Raw genomic sequence first — 27,666 nt, forward strand, 5'->3', positions numbered from 1 at the left:
GGTGTACCTATCATCATAATGCATGCGATATTGAGCCGCCTAAACTAGCGGTCGCATTGTAATTTGATTGAAAAAATCGATCTGTACTAAGAAGGGCCTGATATACATTATATCAGTCACTACCCAGAGGTCAATCAATAGTAAACCAATCATCTCGAAACATTCCAATATGTTCCTATACATTTAACGTTTTAAGCGTATCCACAAACTCAAACCCAGCACCTTCGGTCTCGCGTGCGAACGCCTAACCCGTAAACCGCCGAGCTGGCATGCAGTGGTGTCAATGTGATATGCAGAGTCAATCAAAAGCATTCTAATGAGAACGTCAATCGATGGCAATCAAGTGACCCAAAGGGCAAGCGCATTTCATTGGTTAAGGAACGGATCAATTTCCTAAAGATAAGAATGGTGTATATATGAATGAGTATTTGTACATTTTATTCGGTAGTCCAATACACTTTCTCGTTCACTCTTGTGTTCTTGCTCAAGTAATCAGTTGGGTACTAGTGCGTAGCACACCGTGTAGCAGTATCAGATTTTGGACATCGCCCGTCACAACAGTCTCTGGCGACGTTATTTTCGTCAAACCCATACAAAAATAAGCAAAATTCCAGTATGTTGATTTCAGCAGATCGGTTTACATCTATATTGCAGCAACAGAAAAAAGAATTTCAAGCATCACGATTGAAAGTGATCGAAATGACGACACAAAAGTTGTCAATGCGAGAAATTTCAGCACAGTTTTCCGAATTAATGCCTCAGACCCCAACGACTTTAACAATGACGGCGAAGAATAACCTTTTCGGGCAGTTTTGTTCTCCGGAAACACTAGTTACAGACAATGGACCTCAGTTCCCATCTGAAATCTCGAACTTCTTAAAGAACGCAATCACACATTCTGTCACCGCCCTACCATCTCCACACAAACGACCAAGCTGAGCGCTTTGTTGATACCTTCAAGAGAGCTCTCATCGAGTGACAAGGAGAGGGCACGATAGAGGTCATCAAGAATTTCTTGAGAGCATACCGAATAACCGCGTATTCAGTATCACCCAACAGTGTCTCTCCTGATGATTCAATGTTCGGAAGGAAGATTTGCACTTTATTTGGTAGCATGTATTCACAAAGAAGAAGACGAAATTATACACCAAAGAGGAAGGGAATTGATTGACAGTTTCCTAGTAGGTTGCCAGTGTACGTACGTAACTTTCGACATTGGGGACCTACATGGGTAGCGGGTGTAATCGTAATAAGAGCCGGTGACGTGATGTACGAAATTGATGTTCGAGGTAAAAGCCTGACGCGACATGTAAACTACATCCGTGATAGACGATCAAATTCAGATAAAGAACCTCCTAGCTCGAACTTGCAACTATTTAATTGATGCAGTCAGTTTGGAGCACCAGGACCAGCGCAGACGAAGTGATGGCCAGACCCCAATAAAATCGTTATCAAGACGACATTTGTCTCAACACCTTCATTAAAATCCAGGGAGCAAAACTTTTTTCCGGATGGGAAGGTGGTATGGAGAGCCAATCAGAAGTGACCGAATGAGAAGGTCAACCAATGGCAATCAGAAGTGATCTGAAGGATAGGCGTATCCCATTGGCTAAGAATTGGATTGATTTCCTCAGGGGTATAGATGTATGTATACAAACGAGTATTTGTGTATTTTATTCACCAGCTCAATATACTTTCACGTCCACTCTTGTGTTCACCTTCAAGCAGCAGTTACGGGGGTGGGGTTAGCGCGAGGTACATTGTGTATCAGTACCAGATTTTAGACACTGCCTGTTAAAACACAATGTCTAACTTCAAACAATCCACGATGTTGCGCGACTATATTCCATTGCCTTCGGAGGGTAACTGCCATGCACCCGATACGGCTGAACTCCACCAGTCACAGCCTCTCATTGAAGCTCCGAGAATTCTCGGAGTGGTCTAGAAATTAGGCGTTCGCGCGCGAGGCCTAGGACGCTGGGTTCGAATCCCGTGTGCGGGATTGTGGGTACGCACTGCTGAAGGGTCCCATAATAGGACGAAACGGCCGTCCAGTGCTTCCAGGTTTTCAATAATGGTCTGGCATTGATCGGTTCATGATTTCAATGGAATTCAACAATCTCAACAACCCAGAACTCAACCAAAGAACTCAAAGAGTATTTAACCAGTTCAATCAAATTATTGGGGATATGTTGATAAACAAATGATACTATTGAAGGACTATAATGTGTAGTTATTGATTATTTATTGAGCTCTGTCTTCAATGATCTGCCCGAATATGTAGACCTCCATTGATAACCATCCTGAGCCCAATTTTAGCTATTACATCAGAGCATTGATCAGGTGTGCCTGTCTTAATGACCTAATCAAGGTATTTTTATGAGACACGTTGCTTGGGATACTATTATGCCACACAGGTCAGTAAACGTTATTAATCAGATACAGGTAGTTTGAAAGACTATTACGTTAATGTGGAACCAATCACAATAGAGATGCACCAATCTACTCTACCCTTAATCTAAAGACCCAAACATTTTCAATCAACCTCAGATTTTGAAAAATTCATATTTATCAGATTAAGTAGCTGAAGCAGGATGTTACTGCCAGAATTTTGTCCAAGTAGAGAATCATATTAAATTGAATGAATAAAATATATTAGACTCAGTACTAAATAAATCATACTTCATCATCCATAAAATCCTCTGGATGTTGGGCAAACTTCTCATCCAAATCCCTCTGTCTATTTTTGCGAGAGGAGTGGAAGCTTTTAGGTTTAAAACCTGAAAAAACAATCATAAAAAGCCATTCAAATTGGTAAATTAACAGCATTGTATGATTGTGAATGTAATAAATCTGAAAACGGATATATACAACACAAAAATTAAAGAACGTTTTACAATCTTTTTTATTTCAATTAGCCATGAAGGATTTCTTTTCTTTGAAAAATAAGTTAAGCGACAGCTGTGAGTTAGACGTATAACTAAACAGTCAATCCATTTTTCTTGCTTTAAATACACAAGAAGCGTAGAAAAGCCCTTAGAGATTTCTGGTCATTATGAAATAATAAAAACCACTGTTCAGGGTCAAGTTATTCACCTGGTGATTAAATCTGCCAATAATACAATGTTCATATGAATTGAACGTCATATATGACAATCTCGCGAAAATAGTAGGCGAGATTACAAAATAATCAAGACCGTGCTGCCATACAACCCCGCCTGTAGCTCTTCTAGGACTAATGCCGGTTCCAAGCCCACACAAAGGAGGGGGGTCAGAAACCCATCCCGTAGAAAACAACCTTGCTAAACAAATGCTAACTAGGTCAAACAAATTAAACCATTTAAACTCTGCCCCCCGAGTTGAAGGAAGAGTTATGACCCATAATGATGAAAGCCAAGATTTTTCGGAAGTCACGAGAACGATGTCCCTTCTAACAACCAGAGCAACAATTTTTATACGTACATGGAGCGTCCAGACAATGTGGGAGACCGAGAGCACCAGTCAAATAGCAACGGAAGTAAGGAGATACAAATTCGCGGTTCTCGGAATCAGCGAAACCCGGAAATATAGTAAACCAGAGAAACTGGTCAAGGATAAAGATAGCAAGCCAATCACTGAAATTCAAGAACAGAGGAACAGATGGGTAGAACACTTCGAGAAACTGCTGAATAGACCAGCTCCATTGAATCCACCAGATATCGAAGCAGCACACACAGACCTTCCTATAGATTTCACTCCACCAACGATTGAAGAAATCAGGATGGCCATCAGACAAGTCAAGAGTGGAAAAGCAGAACAACATAACAATACACCAAGAGAAGCACGAAAGTCAGACATATAAGTAACTGCAAACATGCTTCACACTCTATTCAGGAAGATTTGGGAAGAAAAACAAGTGCCGATGGACTGGAAAGAAGCATACCTTATCAAGATACCAAAGAAAGAAGATCTGAGAAATGTGAGAACTACACAGGAATCACACCACTGTCACTACCAGGAAAGGGTTAAAACAGAGCGTCGCTGAACCGGATGAAAGACGCAGTAGACGCCCAACTTCAAGATCAACAGGCTGGATTCCGTAAGGATCGGTCGTGCACAGACCAAATTGCGACACTACGGATCATCGTAGAACAATCAACTGAGTGGAATTCGTCACTATACATCAACTTTAGTGACTATGAGAAGGCGTTTGACAGTGTGGACAGGAGAACATTATAGAAGCTTCTTCGACCCTATGACGTTAGTGGCTGAAAAGATTGTCAACATTATCCAGAACTCATACGACGAACTACACTGCAAAGTCATGCATGGGCGACAGCTGACAGATACATTCCAAGTGAGAACCAGTGTCAAACATGGCTATATAATCTCCCCCTTCCTCTTTCTTCTGGTGATTGACTGGATTACGAAGACTTCGACATCTGGGGGAAAGCACGGAATACAATGGACATCTCAGAATCAATTAGACGATTTGGACTTCATAGATGACCTGACCCCTCTATCCCACACACACGAATAAATACAGATGAAGACAACAAACGTAGCTGTAGCCTCTGCAGCAACAGGCCTCAACATACACAAAGGAAAAAGCAACATCCTCAAATACAACACAGAGAACACCAAACCAATCACACTTGATGGAAAAGATCTGGAAGATGTGAAATCTTTCACGGACCTGCGAAGCATCATCGATGAACAAGGAGGATCGGGTGCAGGTGTAAAGGCGAGGATTGGCAAAGCAAGGACAGCATTCCTACAGTTGAACAACACATGGAACTCAAAAAAACCGCCGACCAGTTTCAAAGTCAGAATCTTCAATACAGACGTCAAGACAGCTCTACTGTACGGAGCCGAAACTTGGAGAACTACAACAACCATCATCAAAAAGGTACAAGTATTCACAAACAATTGTCTACGTAAGATACTCAATGTCCGTTGGCTGGATACCATCAGCAACAGCCTACTATAGAAGAGAGCAAACCAGATTCCACTTGATGAAGAGATTAGGCAAATACTCTAGAAGTAGATAGGACATACATTAAGGAAATCACCAAACTGCATCACGAAGCAATCCCTAACTTGGAATGCTGAAGGGAAGCGGAAAAGAGGAAGGCCCAAGAACACATTACGCTGGGAAATAGAATCAGATATGAAAAGGATGAATGTTAAATGGAAAGAACTGGAAAGGATTGCCCAGGACAAGGTTGAATGGAGAATGTTGGTGGGCGGCCTATGCTCCTCCACGAAAGTTAAGATGCGTAAGTAGGTGTTGCCATACAACTCAAACTAGGATTCCCGGAAATCATACAAAAAAATTTACTAAAAAGTATAAAAAAAGCAAGTAACTTCTGGATTTACCCTCTTTAGACCCAACTGAATTAAAATATCCAGCAGAAAATCCTCCGGTGAATGCCCCGTGAAACCTCATAGGCCGACCCTTTTCATTCAGTACTCGGTTTTCATAGGCGGATGGAATAGCTTTACGTTTACCCAAAGCAAGACCACGAAATCTGCTTTGTTCTAATAACAAATGACCTTTATTAAATCATAAACAAACCATTTTCATCATCACTAAAAGGATCGCCATACGCGACAAACGAGTATTCTTCTGGATCAACTGGTGAGGACATTGTATGTATAAACGCAATCCACTGAACTTCAAACTTTCATACCTATAGGTTGTGAGTAACAGCAACGGAATCAATAAAAATACACCATAAACGTGTGTTTTTATTCATTTAGTCTTTATTGTATACAAAAACAAACCTTGATACCACCTTACTTACTGGTTTCCAGACTTCTTTAAAAGAAAAACAGTGTGCAGCTACAGAATACCAGAAATAAACGTTATTAGAGTGATGAGTGAACTGTAGTTAAATCAAGCAGCTTACAAGGACTCATTGATAGGTTTACACTGCTCTTCTGTGGTTTGAGTGACCAATAACTATGAGTAAAATGGTTCTAGATAAAGTACATGATTAGATATAAGTGGTGTTTATTAATGAACGTTAGAGCAAGAGTTGCTAGAAACTTTGCAAGTACTCATATAGTTTACGTGTCATTTACTGAGATGGAAGTTGTGCTCATATCCTCATTAAAAAATGAAATAAAATATGACGTACGAATGAAAATTGAATGAGCATGAATTTATCCACATTCAGTTAACAGTTGGTTCAAGAAGCATTTCGAGAGGGCGGGCCCTCCCCACTCACGGCCGTACCAGGGCATTGGACCTCTAGGTCAACGGCTCAGGAAGTGGCTCCTAAGAAAATTGCCTGCTTCGTTTCGGGCACTCGGTAAGTATTCCGGCTCTCAATCAAATCAAATGACATACGGTGCATATGTATTTGGTGCCTCCTTGTACCAATGTTTGTGTTCAAATACATAACACATAGAACTAAGCTTCCGCTTTAAGACCAGGATTTGGGATACTTATATATATATGCCGTAAATTTTAACTCAAGTTATGTTTTATATTTAGGTTTAACTATAAATCTAAAACTTCACATCTTAACTTCGATTTTAATACACAAACTACATTATACTCCAAGCTCTAATTATTAATTTTGATCTAAACCACAATATTGAACCTAAGTCATAGACCTAGCATTGTAAGTAATATGTATCTATATTTACTGTGTTCTCGTTAGATGGAGAGGCTGAGCCTTCATGAGTAGCTCAAACTTGCCACTAAATTGAGGTGCACAACTGAGTTTGCCACATAAGCATTAAAGAGTTAAAGAGGCTATTGGTGTCCAGATCAAAAGTTTTTTGATTCAGTGAAAAAGCGCAGAGTAGCGTAGGCTAAACTGGAAAAGAGAACAAGAGAAATAGATCCAACGACTAAATAGGGATATAGAATATTCTGTTCAGTGAATGTGCACCGACAATGAGTGGTGAAATTTGTCAACAACGGACAGCGATGACAAAAGTACTGATAGTTGGAACTAGAAATTGACAACGTTAGTTTTCGAGCACGCCACAACGGGCCGGGCTTAAGCTTACCACACTCTTGCCCCAGCGACCTTGAGCAACCCAGTTAGCCTTGAACAAGTCGAAATCCCGCAGTTAGATAAACCTAAGACTCAATTGACAAGATGTAAAAAATACAGAAATATGAAGCACAGAATCGAATAACGTGCTGAGGTGATGAATTCCACTTGTTGATGATTCGATGGGAAAGTGAATAGTCATCTGACAAGTAGTTTGTCCCGAGCTTGTGAACTTCTGTAGAGTGTCCTCGTAAATTTTCTGTTTCGGAAGACAGAAGCGAATTTGTCACTAAGTAACTTGAAAACTGTAATCAAGTCACCTCTAGTTCTTCGATATGACAACAAGAATGGCATAAGCTTAGCCAGTTGAGCATCATACAGGAGCTTCGCCATTCCAGGAATCAGCTTAGTTGCAGTTCCCTGAACCTTTGCCAAAAGGTCAGTATTTTTTAAACAAAGGCCAGAGACTTGTATGCATTACTCAATTTTAAGACGCCCAAACACTGTATACAAGGTCAAAAGAGTTTTAACATCGACATAACCAAAGGTTTTTTCAGTCAAAGAAAAACCTCAAACGACCCAGAATGACATTACATAATTATATCATACACTTACGCGTTATCTTAGAGTTCGTAATGACCGTAGGCGGTCATAAACCCCGCGCAGGAGTGTCTCACGTGGGCGGCAACCCTGACTGGCGGTGGTATCGTAACCAGTATGTTAAGCCTTCCAGGAATTGCAGGAAACCCCGCAATTATCCGAACTCCAAGTCCACTGACACGAAAAAGAACTCGGGAAACTTCCCAGCCGGCACACGTTAACGGCAACCGTAGCCGGAGAACACAGCCGCCGTTTATACGTCACAGATGTGGTCACGAAAGTTCGCTACCTCGTCGACACTGGCGCAGAAGTCAGCGTTCTTCCCGCAAATTCCAACGACAGACGTCACGAATCTGCTTCAAACTTACAAGCGGCAAACAGAAAGCCAATCGCCACATATGGTGAATGGTACATTTACCCTGACGTGAGTTGACGCAAACTCATTCACTGGATCTTCGTTGTCGCAGATGTTTCTGTGTCAATCATTGGTATAGACCTCCTACAACACCAAAGAATCTACTCATCGATACACGCAAACAGAGGCAAGCAGACGGAAACATAAATTTATGTGTTTGCGTAACTTCTTTTTCCAGTTGCAGGTCATCTCTATTAAAAATTAGACACACAATGGACCCATTCTATCAACCATTAATCAATATGTACTCTGCCGTATGTAACTAGCAACGTTACACATCACATCACGACTACAGTACCATCTGCATTCTCGAAAGCGCGGCACTTGGCTCCTGAAAAGCCAAGATTCGCTAAAAGCGAATTTCATCCCATGATAGAGTTAAGAATCATTCGACAGTCAAACAGCCTGTGAGCATCTCTCTTGCATATGGTCCCTAAAAAAGACAGCAACGATTAACGTCCAACTGGTGACTATCGACGTTTCAGTGCGAACACCATTTCCGATCGTTACCCGTTGCCTCAAATTTACGATTTAACATCTACCTTGAAAGGCACAACTGTCTTTTCGAAGATCGACTTGGTTAGAGCTTACAACCAAATCTCAGTGGCTACGGACGATATTCCAAAAACCGCTATAGTCACTCCCTTCGGACTCTACGAATTTTCGCGAATGCTTTTAGGCCCAACAAATGTTGCCCAGACTTTCCAGAGGTTCATAGATGACGTTTTCAGAGGTCTCAACTTCGTGCATGCGTATGTTGACGACTGTCTAATAGCAATTCCGGATAGAGAATCCCATCTTCAGCATCTGAACCTTGTTTCCGAACAACTTCAAAAGCATGGCATTACTGTAAACATTCAGAAATGTCAAATCGGAACCGACTCTTTAGATTTCCTGGGACACACTATTGATGCTCAAAGCATCCGACCTCTTAGAAGCAAAGTGGCGGTCATTCTGGATTACCCAGAACCGACCACGATTAAGCAGTTGCGCACTTTTAACGGTCTTGTAAGTTTCTATAGACGGTTCATACCTAAATGTGCGTCCCTTATGAAACCGTTAACCGACCAACTTCGTGGAAATGCGAAATCAATTAATCTAGAAGACACCGCGCGAAAAGCATTTTCCACAGTTAAGGAACATATCGCTAAGGCAACCCTGCTCGCACATTAGGACACTCAAGCGCCCATTAGTATCGCCGTAGACGCATCCGACTCAGCAACCGGAGGAGTCTTACAACAATGTGTTAACCACTCTAGGCAACCTTTAGGAATTTTCTCGAGACGGTTGCTAGACACTGAATCGAGGTACAGCACTTTCGGTAGAGAACTCCTAGCTATGTATTGCGCTGCACGACATTTTCAACACTCTATCGAAGGCCGAGAATTCACTCTCTTTACTGATCATAAGCCTTTTACTTTCTCTTTAGGCTCATCTCCAGACAAGTATCCACTTCATGAGTCTTAGCAAGTGGATTACATTTATCAGTCTACATCAGACATACAACACATTTCTGAAGCAAACAATGTAGTTGCAGACGCCTCGTCTTGTATAATTTCCTTGAACAGTTTCCAAGGAATCGACCTTCTGAAACTCGCCCAGCTTCAAAAAGAAGACACTGTGCATTAAACAGATAGGAATAAGTAAGGAGACCTTACTATGTGACACATCTACAGGTAGGGATAGCCCAATCGTGCCGAAACATTATCGACGCAACGTCTTCAATACGTTGCACAATCTTTCTCATCCAGGTGTTCGTGCATCCATCAAGCTTATAACGGAACGGTTTAGCTGGACAGGTATGGATACAGACGTGAGGGAGTGGGCACACTCCTGTGTAAGCTGCCAGAAATCTAAGGTCATAAGATACAACAAATTTCCCCTAGGCCCGTTCAAGACTCCTGGTGCTCGTTTCGACCATGTTCATCTAGATTTGGTAGGACCTTCACCAGATTCAAGTGGATACACTTATCTTTTAACCTGTGTAGACCATTACGTTCGATGCCCTGAAGCAGTACCTATTAATGACATTACTGCTGAAACAGTGGCCCGCGCCTTCGTCGAACGATGGGTAGCGAATTTCGGCTGCCCTTCAACCAGCACTACAGACCGCGGACGCCAGTTCGAATCTGGACTTCCGTTGTCTGGCCGCACTATTAGGAATCACTCGCTTCCGAACGACCGCCTACCACCCACAAGCAAACAGATCGTTAGAACGCTTTCACCGTTTGTTTGATGGGCATACTGATCTATTGTGGAAAAGCAACAGGACTCGGAATATATGTTCATGAGGATCTTAACCAGGTCGTAGTTATGAGAAGAATACAGGAAACAAAACTCCACAGCTTGTTGAGAGGGATTTCGCTAACAGGCCAGTAATTCCCCATAAATTAGTTGAATCTGCCGGAAAAGGACAAAGAGCTCGATCTGAACATGACCTGAGTTACATTAGGTTCCAGAAATAGTAGCAGAAGTTAGCGTCTATAAGCTTTATGGAATAGGACAAAAAACGGTTTCTGAAAGTTACACATAAAAACTGTCTCTTAAAAGTTACCGTTGCTTCCACCGAAGGAAGACACCTAATACTGAAAAATTCACTCAAACTGACTGGAATCAGAATGTATGTTCATGAGGATCTCATCCTAATTGATCGTATTAAGAGACGATCGGCAGAGATAGAAATAAATAATCACAGCCGGAACGGTGAAATCCTTACTTCTAAGGGTTTTCACATTGTAAAATTTTGGAGCGAAACATGATTTAACTGCAAAACGTTTGGAACCTGTTATAACGTGTGAGTGCATGCATGCCCTGTTTGATATATGCACGTGCTGATTCACGCCAATGAGTGAAGAGCGAATTATCGATCCCAGCAATGATACGCAAGAGCTGTATGAGCAATCTGGAGTACTTGTCAGTCCTGCTTTCTGCCTAGCTCAACCAGTTAAGTCCAGAACACCAATAACAGCCTCTGCAATATGAATCATTATTCTCAAACATACTGGGTTTATATACCAATCAAACAGACCACAACGCACCATAAAATAGGAAATAACATCTGTACAAGATTTAGCCAAAAGTGGCTGTAAATAGGGGGAACAGTAATCAATAGACTGGGAATAACTCAAGAATGGTAAATTGTATAATAATAGTTCATAGGTCAAAATAAAGCTAATGATAAGAGGAACATGAATACAATTAGGTTAGTTACTTAACAACTATACAATAGGACATATACATATTACATTGGTCCACAAATAGTCCTCAAAAGCTACCATTCACAATTCTTTTCGGAATACAACAGAGCCAAAATTGTCTCATCTTTATTTCAGCACATTAGAGATCTCACCGGATATGGCCAACATTGCCCCATTGACTACTATATTCAGTATGTCACTTAGCCGAGTTGAGTTACCTACGGACTGAGATGTCATTGTCACTCCAATGCATAAAACATGATCAAGACAACTTCCATTAAACTACAGACCAGTCACCCTCACCAGTGTTGTGTTTAAGATACTGGAAAAATAGTCAGGAAGACCACAATAACACTCGTGGAAACGAACAACTTATTGGACAATGAACAACATGGTTTCAGGAAACCGTTGCCTTGCGTAAAAGGTCTTCTTATAGAATAAGAGCAGTTGGTAAGGGCTCTAGATAGTAAAAAATCAGAGGATGTTGTCGACACAGATTCAGCAAAGCATTTGACAGGGTGTCAACAGATAGACTGCTCTTGAAGCTGGAAAATCTAGACAATACCCGACCTCTCCTTAGATGACTTAAGGATTTCCTGGTAGATCTTAGACAGGAACTAAGAGTGAATTCAAAATGCTACACCTGGAGACCTGTACTTAGTGGAGTACCGCAAGATTCTGTCCTAAGCTCTTTACTTTCTATACTGTGTGCAAATGAACTCCCATGTATAGTTGGGTCCCCAATGTTATTATGCGCTGGTGATGTAAAAATCTGGCGAGAAATAACGAGAGACACACTTCAAGCGGACTTAAGTATTCTGATTAGTTGGTCTAAAAGGTGGCTGGTGCCTGTCAACGCAGCAAAGTGTGTCTACATGGACTTTCGGGACACAATAGGGACACAACACGTACAGCGTAAGGACAGCGTCTGAACCCGTGGTCTGGTCTAAAGAAGATCTTGGGTTGATAGTTAGTCATGATCTTAAGAGCATTGCCCACTGCCAGGACTTTGCAGCTAAGGGTTTTAGAACCGTCTGGGCTTGAAGACCAACATTTAATAAGTTAGATACTAATGCTTTCACTACAGTATACACATCCCTAGTGAGATTCAAACCTGAAAACTGCATCCAGGCCGAATGCCCTCGTTCTCAAGGTTGCTCAGACATCGTGCAAAAAGTACAGAGAGCGGATACCCCTGTTACGTCCAATTATGAGTTTTGCCCGTTCCAACTATTGAAGTACTGGCCGTCGATATTCGCAAATGACGAACCCAAGTAGGCAAGAGAACCAAAACTCCAAATTAGATACCAAGTTTATTCGCAATTCACAAATAATCGACCAAAGTCGTTCTAACAACAATAATTATAACAATTACAAAACAAACCTTCAATTTTGTAGGTTCCCGGAGCAAAAACTCCCAAATACCAAACCAATGACAAAAGAAACCAAAATGTCCGAAAAGAATGATATAAACAAACAAGTCCAAAGGTTAAGTAAAGCAAACACATTCAAAAAACACAGTAAAATTGATGTACAGTAAAAAGGTTTTAATCAGCCAAATGTCTTCAGTTCTCCCGTAGCAACCCCTACAACTCCAGAACTATGGGGTTTAACATGCAAAAAGCGGCTTGAGAAGTTAGACTTTTTCACTCTCTTCTACCGAGAGAAGACCAGACACTCTCAGAAGTTTACCAGAAAAGGACTGACACAAGCCGTAGGCCTTCAGTCCTTACTGAACAATTCTAAAGTCTGATGCTGCAACTTTATGGCACCTGGTCTGTAGAATAGAGATAGAGTGACAAATAAGTACATAAGGTATTAGCAGACAAACCAATTTTATTCGCAGGGTATGGTTAGTTTTATCGATATCGATTTCAGACGCATGAGATTACAAGTGTGAAAGGTTTGAGATTATAAGAACAACCCCTTCCTAATATCTTGAGAGCTAATATTCCAGCAATCAGAGACTGTTCTATCTCGATTGACTGGTTGGTCGATGCTGATGGATCAATCGAAGACGAATGGAATAGGGTTAAGGCTACATTCGAGTCCGTAACACAACCGTTTATCCCAGGTCAACACGTACACAATCACATTGCCCTCCATGGATTAATAAGGAAACCCAAAAGTTGTTGAAGAGTAGGAAACACTTCTGGGACTTATTCTTGTCAACAGAAGAGACATCATTTAAGTGCGAATATAGAAAAATCCGGAATATGTGCCAAAAGACCATAGCTAAATCCCGTACCACTTACGAACGACAGTTGGCATATGATAGCCGTACTTGTCCGAAGCGATTGTTTTCGTACGTTAAACGGCGAACAAAACGTTGTGATGATATTTCCCCATTATTGTTACACGAAAATTCAGATTCACTAGCTGAATCTGATCTGGCAAAAGCTGAGACTTTTTCAAACTATTTTAGTGAAGTTCTGCCCAGGTTGTCTGGACATTTGTGACCTGTTTTGTGACTTGGATCGTGGTCGTTGTGGTGACCTGCTCCTGTTTCTATGACCCATTTGCATTCTGGTGACAGCCTCAGTGAGACTCTTAACACTCGCAATGAGTCCTTCTATGACGGGGTCTTTTGCTGATTCTACTTTTTGTGTGTGATTTATTGTGCCTGGTCCAGTTGGAGGACCTCTCTCCATTATTCTATCGGCTATACGCGCTAAATGAGATAATGAGGTTTCAGGATCTTGTGCATCCAAACAGTGTTGGACGTAGCATGGGAGAGCTTGTATCCATCCTTGTTTTAGGACTGCTTCACCCACTGTGTTATCACCCATTAACACTTGGAGGTGACGCAAAAACTGTGACGGCGACCGATCACCTAGTGTTTCACCTTGAAAATGTCTTTGGATTCTTTGACTATCTGATAATGATAAACGGTTCATTATCTCTCGTCTTAAGATGGTGTATGGTTGTGGTGATGGTGGATCTAAAATCAAGTCACGGACTTCTTTGGCGACTGAAGGAGGAAGGATAGAACACAAGTCTCTATAGCGAATCCCTTCAGATTTGATATTGTGTCTCGTGAAATAATGCTCTAGTTGAGCAAACCACAGCTCAGGATCACTACGATCAAATTCTGGAAGTCGGGATTTCGTAGTCATAACAGTGTCTATCTCCACTGGTGACAAATCCTCCAGATTATGGGTTTCTATTGAGTCTGACATGACGTATGTGACAAATATAGCAATAAAGTTAGCACGAAAAATGGTTACTATAACACGAATAACTTAAGATAATACGGAATAAACTAGTTATATACTCAACTTAGTTTACGGATAATCAGGTCTACTTTTACGATTAAGTAAAAAAAATTAATAACAGAAATGAGGTTAAATTTGTGTTCAAAAAGGGCTCACCACTTTCGTGCCTACAGGTAACCCTCGTGCTGTTGATAGAAGAAACCAGAGAAGTAGTGAATAGGTCTTTATTTCGATCTTCGCGCAGTCACAGTGGAGCGTGGGATTATCTGTTCAGACAAACAAAGGCTCTCAACATTCAATATAAGATAATAGGGAATATAACGCTTACAAAAAGTAAGGAAGTGAATGAATACTTGAACAATACTGTTTTAGCATATGCTTGGTTGTTTGGGGTCAACTCCTAACCAACCAACCTGAGCTGTTACAAAGTCTACTCTACGTGTAGTGGTGTTACAACTCTTATCCCATTTACACCGAGATACCAGCCATAGGATCTATACACGTGACTGAGGAAACTGTTCTTCCATCAATAACTAACCTCAAACCTTGTAAGATACCGGGCCTCGATGGGTTATATCCACGTTTGCTGTCATCGCTTGCGGACATTATTTCATGGCCGCTCGTGACGCTCTTCGACATGTCCCTTTCACTAGCTCAACTCTCTAGAGATTGGAAAGATGTTATAGTCAGTTTTATATTTAAGGATGGTCAGAGACAGGTTGTATCTAATTGCCGGCCTGTCAGTCTAACCAACATAGTTGTTAAGTTACTTGAGAAGATATTTTGGGTTAAGTTACAAAGTCACATAGATTCGTACAATCTGTTAACTCCCGAGCAACATGGGTTTCGTAACAAGCGTTCACGCTTGACTAAATTACTTATTGCGAGAGAGGATCGGACAACAGCCCTAGATAACTGCCTGTTTGTTGATGTGATATTCATAGATTTTAGCAAAGCATTTGACAATGTTTCACACTTAGGTCTTATGCAGAAGCTCTCGAGTTCTGGAACAACAGGTGCCGTACAGGAATGCATAGGAAACTTCTTATGTGACCGCAGACAGAGAGTAAGGGTTAATGGAACGCTATCCGAATGGAGGCCGGTCAAAAGTGTTATAATCCAAGGCACCATCTTGGGCACTCTACTTTTCCTTCTCCATGTTAATGAATTACCGTTATTGCTTAAGTCGTCGACATTATTGTTTGCGGATGATGTCAAAATCTGCACAACAATAAGAAGTGAGGCTGATCATTTTGATCTCCAAGCCTACTAAGACGAATTAGTTAGATGGGCTCATGATTGGGACCTAGAAGTTAGTTCTAGGAAGAGCGTGCTCACGCACATCGGACACGGTAATAGTTACCATCATACCATCAATGGTACATCTCTTCCACGCGTTCAAAAACATAAAGACTTAGGAGTAATAATAAGTCACGACTTGAAAACAACTACACACTGCAACGCAGCTACTTCCAAAAGTTATCGTGCGTTATGGTCACTTCGCCGAGCATTCAAATGCTTTGACGAGATGTCTCGAATTTTACATCCCACCTCCTTGAGACCACACTTAGAGTACCGTATCCAAGCAACTAGCCCATGTCTGATAAAGGATACTAACTCACTTGAGCGTGTTAAGAGTGCAGGGACGAAATTAGTGAAGTGTCTTTCTAAACTCCCCTACGATGAGCGTTTGAAACGTCTAAACCTTTTCCCCTTATCTTATCGTAGGACACGAGGTCACCTTATACTGGCATTTCGTATCTTTAATTATGATTTGAGTGTTAATATGTCTTATCTTTTTGCTCCCTCCAGCACTAATAATCTCCGAGGTCATAGCAAGAAGTTTCACAAACCGCGATCTAATAAACTAAAGAGGGGTCCCGTTTTTCTCAGCCAGTGGTCAATGACTGGAACGCCTTACCCGAACAAGTGGTATCAGCCCCATCTGTGAACATTTTCAAGGAGAGGCCGGACCTTCACTGTAAGGCAATCTATCAGGATTAACATAGGTTCACCAACCTGCTATCCTTATTACTGAAGACTGAATGTGTCAACGTATTTGAATTACGGCGATGCGAAGTAACAAATGTGAGTTTATTCATCTGAGATTGACTGAAAGTCTTCTATGTTCTCTGGAAAACATCAAACAAAACGTAAATATGATTTATTCTCCTACTAATATTTTAGGGCGGTAAGATCGCACTCGTTTGTGAGCCGCAGCAAAATCCGGTATGTTTTAATGTCTATGGCTTTTTTATTGTCCTTTCATAACACTTCTAGTTATTTCTGCAAGTCGAAAAATTATTCAGGGAGAGAGATTTGTTAGAAACTCACATGATAGTTCTTTTAGTCATTCCTGTTGTATTCCACTGTTAAGTTCATATTATTATTCGGCTCACTAGCCCTTTTTCTAGCTCATCGTCCAATCAATTTGTAGTAATCTCGTTCATATTAAAAACTTTTAGGTACTTCAGTAGTAAATGGGATAGGTCGTCCAATTCCTTTCTTGGGTTAGCCTAGATTTTCAAACATTCATTCAGGGTAATTAAGTCTGTCTTAAATCTGTGTGACCGAAATCCATAAGTTGAAAACGAAGTGCTTAAAACACATCAATCAATCATACATTTCTATTAGTAGTCATTTGATCTGTTAACAAAAATTTAAGTAGGGACGAATGATTGATATAAGCACGGATCTGATTTCCGTCATAGTGGAAAGCCAAAACAAGTTGTTATCAAGTTGTAGTAGTTCGTTTTATCTGGTTAACTACTGGTCCCTCCCTTTTACCAACTCTTTTATTTTTTCTAGAAGATTGTAGTTACTACCTCAGGATCGGATTCCGTCTATGAGCTCGAACCCGACCATGGTACAGTATATTTCTCGCTCGTCAATGTTAAGAAATCAGTGTAAGTTCATAACCCTCCTTGGAGTCTTTAAATATTGCTTATTTGCCGGACTTAGGTTGGTTTTAACCAGTAATTATTGACACTAGGTTGGTGCCAGGTTTTCAATTTTGGTTAATTTCTGTTCTTTACCACTATATCCAAAAACTCTTCACCTTTCATTAAACCAGTTTCAATCCTTAGTAGTGCAGTAGTTTGGTGGTCAAAGTGTTAAAATTTTGACCATTTGGTCGGTAGTTTAAAATTCATCTCAATTATATCTGTTTGGTCTGCCAGAATGCATCAATAGCCCTCTTACTTAGTGTACCTCGAAATCTCTTTCAACAACTTTGACGTAATCACATATTGAGAAGTATATTTTCATCATAAGATTTGTTGATTCCGTTTATCATAGCTGTACGGAAAGTCATAATTGTATCGGTTATTCTTCAGAAATGCATATGCATTGCCTTTTTATTGATATTTCCAGAGTTATAGAAATAGGTTTTATGTTACTAGCTAACTTCTCGTGATAATACGTTATTATGTCAATTTCACCATTTTATGGGAAGTCCGTTCAGATAATATGGAATGCTCTGCGTAATATGTGCTCTATGGTGTAGTTTATCGAGTTTGATTGCCAAATTTTATCTGGTGAATTTCAAGATATAGATTAGGATTGTGGTTGTCCTCTTTACTCTGATATCCTTTGACAAAACAACAGTCAAAGATTCTGGATTTATAAAGTGTTATTCCACATCATTAGGGATTTATTTGGGATCATTTCTAGATAGATTAGTTTCCCCTTAGTGCAAAAAGCTCTTTTGATTTGGAATTCCAGGCAGAATTTCGATTCTCATTGCAATTATGATAATCCAGAGTTAATTGCATGAGTAAATTTCTTCACAGACAAGAACCCATCAACTCCAAGTATGCTAATTTGAACCCCTTGATTTGACACAAAATTATGTATTTGGGTTATTTTATTTTCATCTTAATTTTTCTAGTTTCATACCTTCCACTCAAAAGCTCGTCTCTATTGTAATTTTAAACTATCGTGTTGTTTGCTTAACTTTGTATGAAAATCTTTCACAGTAGTGGAACTATTAGCACTTTTCACAGCAAAATAGGTGTAATGTAGAAATGCGAGACATAGTTTTAATATTTGAGTACCTTTCAATTAGTTTTTGAATTCGAACTATAAAAAACATTTGTTTTTATTATATTTGATTTATTGCAGTGGAAAGTGTCTACAAAATATCCAGTATAGATACAGAACTAAAGCCACTGATGACAGCTTTGTTAAAGCACGTGAAAATCTTGTTAAGGAAGTGGAAAACAGTCGCCAACAAAAGTAAGACCAAAACAGTTTTAATTAATATAATCATTTATTTTAGGATCAAAGCTCTTGACTATCAGTTAAAATCGGCTTCTTTAATTAAAGACGAACGCAATACAAAGGCTAGAAAGTATGTTAAGCTTATATCAATCCACCAATTTTGCTGACTAATACACACAGTTATGGTTTAGAGTTGCTTATATCTACCAATTGTTATTTTCTTGCTCATTTTGTGGGAGCTTTGCTATCCTTAACTAGTGCTATAGACAAGTAATGTATAACGCGATGCAAAAGTAGATTCGTTTAGATCATTACTCTTTATACTAGTAAGTTTAACAATGTAGAAATGAATAGGTAATTAACGAGAAAGGAGATTATAGGTTTAGGCTAGTAAAATCTTCGAGATTGAAAGATAAAATATGAATGGTTCTTAACTCAATTTTAATACGTATTGATTAAAATTTCCAGTTATTGGTTTTTAATATTTTAGGGACTTTAAACATATACTTTACAAAATTCAGTTCAATACTTACTGAATTCATGGTCGCTTCTATTTTTTTTTGAAGACTTCAATTCTGCGTTTATGCAGACAGCACTTAGTATCACGTTTTGTAGTCATTGGTGTCATGACGTATTCTAGTTGAAATCCCATTCTCCTTAGTCGTTTATGTTCATCAGCTGACTCATTCCAAGACTCCTTACAATAGTTCTAACACGCCAGCGTGACTTCAGAGACACTTGTAATCGTGTACTTGTATTTAGTAGTCAAGCAATTTTAGGCCTATACTTTTGGGCCTAAATAACAGCACTTCTCAGTCACGTGTAATATCACTGCTACTTTGCATTTTCATGAAATAGGCTATGCAGAAAATGTATTGTATCTTAAACTACAAATGATCATAAATAATATTTTCTAGATGAACTTGGCTTCCGTTAGTTAGATCTATTTAATCAACATTTTTCACTTATCGAAAGTTAAGTCGATGACTGGCGATCATTCGCTAGACCATACTTATAGGTGAAAATTCTGGAAGGCTAAAGCTGGATGTTAGACATTTATACACATTTCTTGTCTTTAATAAAATTAAAAGTGAAAATTTTTAAAAATACTTTATCCATAGAAATATTGTACTAGTTATTGTTAAAATATAGTACAATGTAATACCAAGTCACGTAGTCTATTAGTTATATTACCACTTTATTAAGTTAAGTTTAATACCTCACTCAATTGGCTACAACGTAGGACGAGGCATATATATGCATCGGTCTAAGTTGCTACACCTCATTAGCACAACACGATGAACACCAAATTCATAGAAGTAGTTACTTTAATGATAGTAATATATAAGAGAAGGATTGCGTATAAGGATATAATACAGGAAGAAAGAATTAATTCGTAGGGAGGAAGTTATAAAACCATTTTAATGTCACGGTTTCAGGGAAGACAAAGAGTGTATACATTTACCCCATTATGATCGATTTTGAACCATGTCACTCAGAGTCTCCAACCATTGGTTATGATAGTCGCGTGGACTCCAACCAAGTAGTGTGCATCTACCGAGATGGCTCAAACCAGAAGTTGGTTACTTTATGGACTGATGCTACGTTTTAGTTTGGCCTCCCCTAACTCTCTTCCAACCATCTCTAACACTACTCAGCATTGCGTGCCGTGGTAATCGGTGTCTAGACATACGTAATACGTGGCCCAACTATCTCAGTGGAGGGAGATTTACAACCTCATCAACTGATTTACCATCATTCCCTGATGCCATGTGTCTTACCTCATTATTACTTACCCGGTGATCCCAACAGATTCTGGCAATATTTCTAAGACATTTGTGATCAAACACTAGCAACTGAGACGTATCCTCTACACTTATTGGCCAAGTTTCGCAGCCATGAATTAGAACAGAACGGACTACTGTTCAGTATACCCGTTTTTTAGTTGATAGACGGATATTTCGCCTTCTCGATAGGTGACGTAAGTTGGGGAAAGCCAAGCGAGCTTTTCTAATCCGTGCTGAGAGTTCATCAGACGCCAACCCATTAGGGCTGATCACACTGTAGTGAACAGAACACGGATGGGGACAATCGAGTGTATTTTAGCACAACAATACAGAATATCTCATTAAAATATGAGAAGCATATAGTGAACAGTTAATTTGCAAAATAACAATCAATTGTCTCATTTCGGCTGTTCCCTCTGCAAATATCCCTCCATAGTCTCCGATTATAATTGTTCATGCACTTTCGTACCAATTGCGTGCCGTTCCCGTTCTCTCCTTATCTATCTTCTACTGAAATACACTCAATGCCCGATCATCATATACTACTTATGTGGATATCAGTAACCCACACCACAACGCTTCCAAGATAAGTGAAGTTGTCGACGTGTTCAACTACTTCACTCCATATCCTTGGTTCAGGTGTTGACGCAGACCAGTGTTGAAGCAACAATTTTCATTTAGAGGGAGAGCAACGCAACAAATTTAGTACTTATTAAAATGACACTAGCTACTAATCAGTGACTGATCACTGTAAATAATACTTTTCCGTAGATGATCTGTTCCTGACTGGACAACTTAGTAGCCATATCTTCAATTAAGGTACTGAAAAACAAAAGTTCGCATATCCTAGCACAAAATCGAGACCGGTCGAGTTTGAAGATTGACGATCAATAGCTGGTTCGGTAAACCGTTGCGGTGGCTTAGTGTTTACGGCATTCGGGTTTCGATCAATATGTTAAAAGTTCGAATTCCCCTCCATCCGATTCAGTTTAAGCAACTGAGTATTGCCACTAGCCATCACAATAACGGTGTTTCCCAAAGCGGATTACATATATCTGTACTCGTTAAATGGGATGCATTAAAGAAGATACTGAAATTAGTTGTTTCTGAGTTGTCATTTTTTCAATATGAATTATTTATTAGAGGCTTTTGTACTGCAGCCTAGGAATTAAGAAGCTTCATGCCCAAAAGTTGTGAAATTTAATTCAGTTTCTATTTTGATGAACCCAGAAATTTGAGAAGAAATTCGCTATCCGGGCCTCCACCGAAGATGGCGAAAACTTCGGTTGGTAACAATGTGAGTTGTATTGGCTTCACGCCTGTTGTTTAAAAATAAGATATACTGTTTCTTGATAACATAATTATAAAGTTTTCGGCTTTTTGTTAAAACCATGAGTCATCACCCCATAAACCGTTTTGTGTCCTGGTTAAAGTGGGACAATTATACACTTTTGAAATTATCTTATGTTCATTTGTGTGCAGATTTTTCTGACTGTTAGCTCTCAGATTTGGTGACTTACATGTTTCTAGACATCGAAAAATGTATTTTGATCTCAAGTAGAGTTAAAATAAAACAAATTTACCAGGGTTAACAAATTAATTGTTGGTAATTTTTTGTGCATAGCGTTACTGCACGTTCAAGTTGCGAAAACTAAGGATAATCATTACAAAGTATAACAATAAACCCTAAATGGAAGTATAAGTTATCCATATAGCGTTTCGGAAATGTTAAACATATGTTGATCTGAAACTTCAGGGGACCTGACGCAACATTGGTTGCAAGGTCATAAAATCTATTCATTTATTTTTCTTTAAATTCTAAGCATCTCATTTATTCATCATTTATCCATTCCATAATTTGTTTGTCCACCCTTTTTACATTTCCGTTTTCATGTTATGGGAACTTAAACTGATTTAACTTTTGGAAAGTTTTCAAGTCTTAATCCATGTCTATATGTTTTGTATAGTTGGGAGAATCGACTTCATGTTGAAATCTTGGATAGGAAGTAAAATATTCATGTTATCGTCATTAGCACATTTTCATCAACTAAAAAGTGGCACAAGCACCACATTAAAATACCAACTATAAATGTTTGAATTTCAGCCGATTTTTTAAAATCACTAGTGATTTTGTAAATAATTTAAGGACTAGATTTGAATGACAGTTGATAAACTTAGGGCTTGGGCCTGTACAAATTTAATCTTACTTTAGATTTTCAACTTTATATGTTTTAAAATTTTTCTGTATCAAGTTAACTATCTCATGACTCTAATGAAGTTCATTTCTATTAAATATTTACTTATGTAAGTAAAAAACAATAGGCAGACGTATAGAAATTGCCATAATTTCACAAGTACGTTTCTTGAAGTTTTACTCATATACCCACAGTATTATTACATTATTACCATTTTTATATGATGCTTAAATTTGATATTATCTAAATAACTTAATCAGTACTTAAAATTTGTTAACTAGAAATCCTAACCAAGTCATTTTTCTCCAAGTTACTCTTTACATTTCTTTTGTAGAAGACACGAAACTCAGATATTCCACCTAACATGTAAGTTATACAGATCAGTTGTCATTCTTATTGCTCTTAGTCTCACCATTTGTAAATGACAATTCTACTCTTTTCTCTGAGTTCTTTCAATTTCTACAGACTAACGACTCAGTTTGTCTTTGATACTAAACACCAACTATAATAAGCCATCTAATCTAGAATAAATTAAGCATCTCATCATAAACAAGTAGTAAAATTTTCTTTAATAAAATATTCGCTGCTTAAATCACAAATGAGTTTTTGTACTTGACATGGAGAGCTATATTTATTTCGTCAGAATTAAAATTTACTTCGCCTCTGCCAGGGAAGTCCTACTCACTGCCTTCTCGTGGCAGGGGGTGCTTTTTACGAAATTGAAAGGACGAAAAGCGAATTTCCGGCCCTTTAACTGCGTTGATGGACAAGGAAAGTCCACCAAAGGGAGTTGGGAAACACTGATTCCAAACCAATGATGCACATGGGCTCGAGTATCCAGAGGGAACAAATGGCGTATTAATCAATCGTTGGTCACCGGCTACCATGGGAATGCATCTCCTTACGATGCTTCACTGCCTTGTGGATCAGATCTTTAGGTCAAAGGCTCGGGGTGTGGCCCCCTAAGAAAACCACTTGCTTCAGTTTGGGCACCTAGGCAGTATCATAGTCCTCACACAAATCAAATGAGATTTGCATATATATCTGGTACCCTTTTGTACCAATATTTATGTGTTCAAATAATAATAATAATAATCGTCGTCTAAACTGAAATGAAATATGGTGTAAAATCTAGTGATTTAAGTCGACTGTTTAAGCTACCACTGGTTCATACTTCCACGGACTATTCTATTTCTGAAAATGAAGTGTTTTAAGATTTTTATTTAAGTAATAAGACAGGACGTAATTGTAAAATTTAAGCAGTATGTTATTTTCAGAAGGGGTTTTTGTAGAGATTTAGTATTTTCATAAGTTAAAAGCGTGAGTCAATTGAAGCTAGACCATCGGGGAAAACCTGGAATCTCGTGAGGCGAGGTTGTGGATGCGTACTTCTGAGAAGTTCCACAATAGGACGAAACGGCCGTCCAGTGCTTCCAGGTTTTCCCTGGTGGTCTAGCTTCCATTGACTCACGCTTTCAACTATGAAAGTATGTTATTTTGTTAACAATTTTGTATCATAGAATTAATGAGCTTTTATATTGTCCATAGTCAATTATATTAATATTTGCACTATTGCATATCATTCATATTGAACTCTTTTAAAACTTTATGCATGTTGTGTACACGAGGACATACTTTATATTTGCTTTTTTTAAAAATGAGTTTTCCTCCAATAAAATAGCAATCGTCAACTTTATTTCAACATTTACTCTCAGTGACCTTAGCGTGAATGATAGTTTCACATAAACATATATTTCCTGAGCTAGAAATATCATAATTTTTGTCACTGCACAGGTATTTAAGGAACGAAGGCCATCATAATTGTCTGCTTAAATAATATACCCAGCATACTTTGCGGTTCGCATTGTCAGTCATTACGAAAAGGGTTTCTTTGTACAAAGTCATTTATTTAAGTGCAGTCACAAATGTCTGCAATAGTCAGTTGATTCATTCACTCTACGTTTTCAATCGAAGTGTCAACTGGTGTTAATCAATCGCTCGATGTGATTTTTATAATACTTACCGATAGTTATCAAATTTGCCTTCAAACCATCGATGTATCTAGAAATTAAAGTCATTGACTTAGTTTCTTTTATCAGATATTATTTACATTATTAATGAATTGTCTAAAGTTATCAACATACTAACTAGTAAATTGCATTCATATAAGTGGAACGGCCACTATATTGTAGAAAATGAATTTATGCGGAATCATTTATTCTATGAACTTCATAATTCGTTTACATAATCCTTGTACAAGCTATTATCTACTTGTGCAATTCCTCAACTATACAGGGTTGTATACTGAGATATGAACTGCTCTATTTGTTTAAGAGGTAGAACTGATTTGGAACCCACGATTCATTAGTTAAAAGTTGAGTGACACAGCTACTTCTGATTTGTTTGGGGTATGAAATGATTGCAAACCTTTCTATAAATATGTTCAAGTGGGATATTTTGTCCTCTAGAGCTCATATGTACTTAAAGTATATAGTAAAAATAAGTACTTCAATTTGCCTCATTATCTTTGCTTTATAATTATTTGTTTCGACTGATGGTGTTCAAAATAAGCTGTTTACGGAAACTATAAGCTATCACCGAAACTAGTGTTTATTCACTTTAAGTACGAATATCAGTTGCAGCTAGTAAAGTTTAAAGATTTATTCTTGTTAACCAAATGTTATTGCTTACTATCTGTTATTTTATTGTACTCCCTTGAGGCGTTTTCGTTTTCTTACGTGCAGCCCGTCTTTTTCAAGCTTATCTTCCAAAAAGAAGAGTGTTCAAAGACCTGGGACTTCACCTCAATTAATAACTAATTCTCTTGTCAATATTAAAGAAAATGTCTCTGATAAAAGCGATCAACAAAAAGTGACACATACTTCAGGAACGGCTGAAGACTATGTGAATGATATTGAGAAAGTTATTTATAATAAGTGTTTGTCAGCTGTACAAAGGAGAAATGTATTAGAACAACGCCTTCGTGAAGCATATACAAATACCGATGAGTTTGTAAGAACCAAAGAGATTGAAGTGAGTTTTTTTTTACTCAGCAAAGATTTCTAAATAATGATTGATTACTTAAGGACAACCGGTGTCATATTGTTCATTTATCAGAGTTGTTCGATTTTTGCCGATCGTTTTTACGTTTCTATTAAACAGGATGACTCATGTTGCACTAATAGGTGTCCATTTATTGAAATTGGTCAACAAAACTAATTAGTAAGATGCATGTACAACTGATGTTCCATATAATCACTCTAATTCATATGAATTATTTCTGGTTAGCGTTTTCTTTAGTGAATTAGTTTTCTACGGGAGGGGTCGCTAACCCTACTCCCAACCCTCCTCCTTTATCCGGGCTTGGGAACGGCAGTAACCCAGAGGGGCTCCAGGCGGAGTTTCTAACCCATATGACTGAATAACAAAGCCATTTAACGTTAATATTAGTTACTTTTTTTTGCACCAGTAGCGACTTTCTTAAGTGCTGAATCAAGTACACTGGTTATTCATCATGGGCCAAATTCTATGTATAGAGTTTATAATACAATCACTCATCCAGGTAACTCTTTTTTGCCATGCAACATAATTTTTTGTAACTGGAAATAGACCTCATTGTCAATTATCGTGAATAAAATTCTTGTGGTATATAGCTTTTGATATATTCTACCTCTTCTTAGACTACACTTTATCATATCGAATCATTGTCGTCTTCTTTTTATTCAGTCCATATTTCTACATGAGTAGTCTACCAAAGCTAATACGACCCCATTTTAGTGGCCCTATATCTGACTCTAGTTGGATAATTTCTGCTTGTTATCGAAGTATACATATGTTGAGGACGTTAGATCCCTAGAAATCACTTGAAAAAGGTCCTAATTTTGTAATTTTATTCTACAAATTTGAGTTCTATGTTTTCCCTCCAAGAGACGCTTAGCTGACCTACAGCTTACATTTCCCACTCGTAAATCCTTGACTGTTGTTGGTTGACGGATCTTTCTAGGACGCTATTTTGCGGCGTGTAAATTTTCAAGTAAAGTACCAAGATATAGCTGTCATCTATGATAATTACCATACGAGTTGTCAATCGACAGGACTGTAATAATTACTACCGTACAGTGATAATTATTTCTTTAATCAGTAGACTTTTTAAAGTTAAGTCGCATTGGAATCCTAATCAATTTGCTACTAACCCTGTACATGCAATCTATTATCATGTTTAGCAATATAGATTTACGACTCAAAATAATAGTAACAATTATTTGACCCTTCGTTTTTGATGACTGATAGTAGTATATCACATTATGAAGCTTGACAATTACATCAGCACTAATTGTATGGAATTTCCACAATGAAATATAAAAATGATCAGTGAACACTAGACGTAATTGTCGTGATTTTATCCTTTCAGTTCGTTTTCTTCTTCTGATGTATATCAACTCTTTTCATTGCTTTTTGTCTTATAATAATAGAAGATTAAAATGGATCTATCCAGTCTCGTTGATGATCTGTACACCGATGAATTGTTGAAAAAATGGATACCCATGTCTATTGGATCTGCATAGTTTCGTTGTGATATATTATTTTCTTGTTTATATTTTCTTATAAGAGTAGTATATCAAACTATGCAAAATTTTTATGTGTATGCATTTTTGTGTATATTGTAAATAAATTCATTCTACACAAACATATTTAAATTCATTTTTTCTTGTTCTGGTATGTTCGTGAGACACTATTTCTTGTTTGCTTCGTTTAAATTGAATTTATTTTCGAAGAATATTAGAGTAGACATTTCATCTTGTTGATGACATGCTTTAATAAATGTGTAAAGATTCCAACTTGTTTGTAATTTGGTTAACACTCGAGTTTTATGAACGTATTACTTTACGCATTGACATTGTATCCAGTGTTCTATTAAGGTACGATAAATTTTTTAAAACTTGAAATTAAACTAAGTGGCGTATGGAAGACATTAAAATAAAAATATTTACATAGGATTTCAGCGATTCAAATTTCAAGTGGTATATGGGCTAGAAGCTGACCC

General features: G+C 38.4%; 2 protein-coding genes across 2 annotated transcripts in view; one reads left to right on the forward strand and one right to left on the reverse strand.

Moving 5' to 3' along the window:
• Smp_072440 (hypothetical protein) overlaps positions 1-14,320 on the reverse strand; it is a gene marked incomplete at its 5' end in the record, with an annotated part of 38,219 nt that extends 23,899 nt beyond the window's left edge. The window contains 4 exons of the mRNA XM_018794935.1: positions 2,683-2,780; positions 5,359-5,520; positions 5,558-5,617; positions 13,762-14,320. Coding sequence (XP_018649297.1) covers positions 2,683-2,780; positions 5,359-5,520; positions 5,558-5,617; positions 13,762-14,320 — 879 coding nt within the window. The remainder of the gene's footprint in view (positions 1-2,682; positions 2,781-5,358; positions 5,521-5,557; positions 5,618-13,761) is intronic.
• A 2,171-nt stretch (positions 14,321-16,491) lies between these two features.
• Positions 16,492-27,187, forward strand: Smp_176960 (hypothetical protein; the record flags this gene model as incomplete). Its single annotated transcript, XM_018794936.1, has 7 exons — positions 16,492-16,572; positions 16,607-16,648; positions 17,228-17,325; positions 18,542-18,655; positions 18,699-18,770; positions 25,367-25,655; positions 27,095-27,187. 7 exons carry the CDS (start codon positions 16,492-16,494, stop codon positions 27,185-27,187), a joined length of 789 nt encoding a protein of 262 aa, XP_018649298.1.
• Between the last annotated feature and the right edge of the window lie 479 nt (positions 27,188-27,666).

This window comes from Schistosoma mansoni, chromosome 1 (genome assembly GCF_000237925.1).
Source record: "Schistosoma mansoni strain Puerto Rico chromosome 1, complete genome".
Lineage (NCBI taxonomy): Eukaryota > Metazoa > Platyhelminthes > Trematoda > Strigeidida > Schistosomatidae > Schistosoma > Schistosoma mansoni.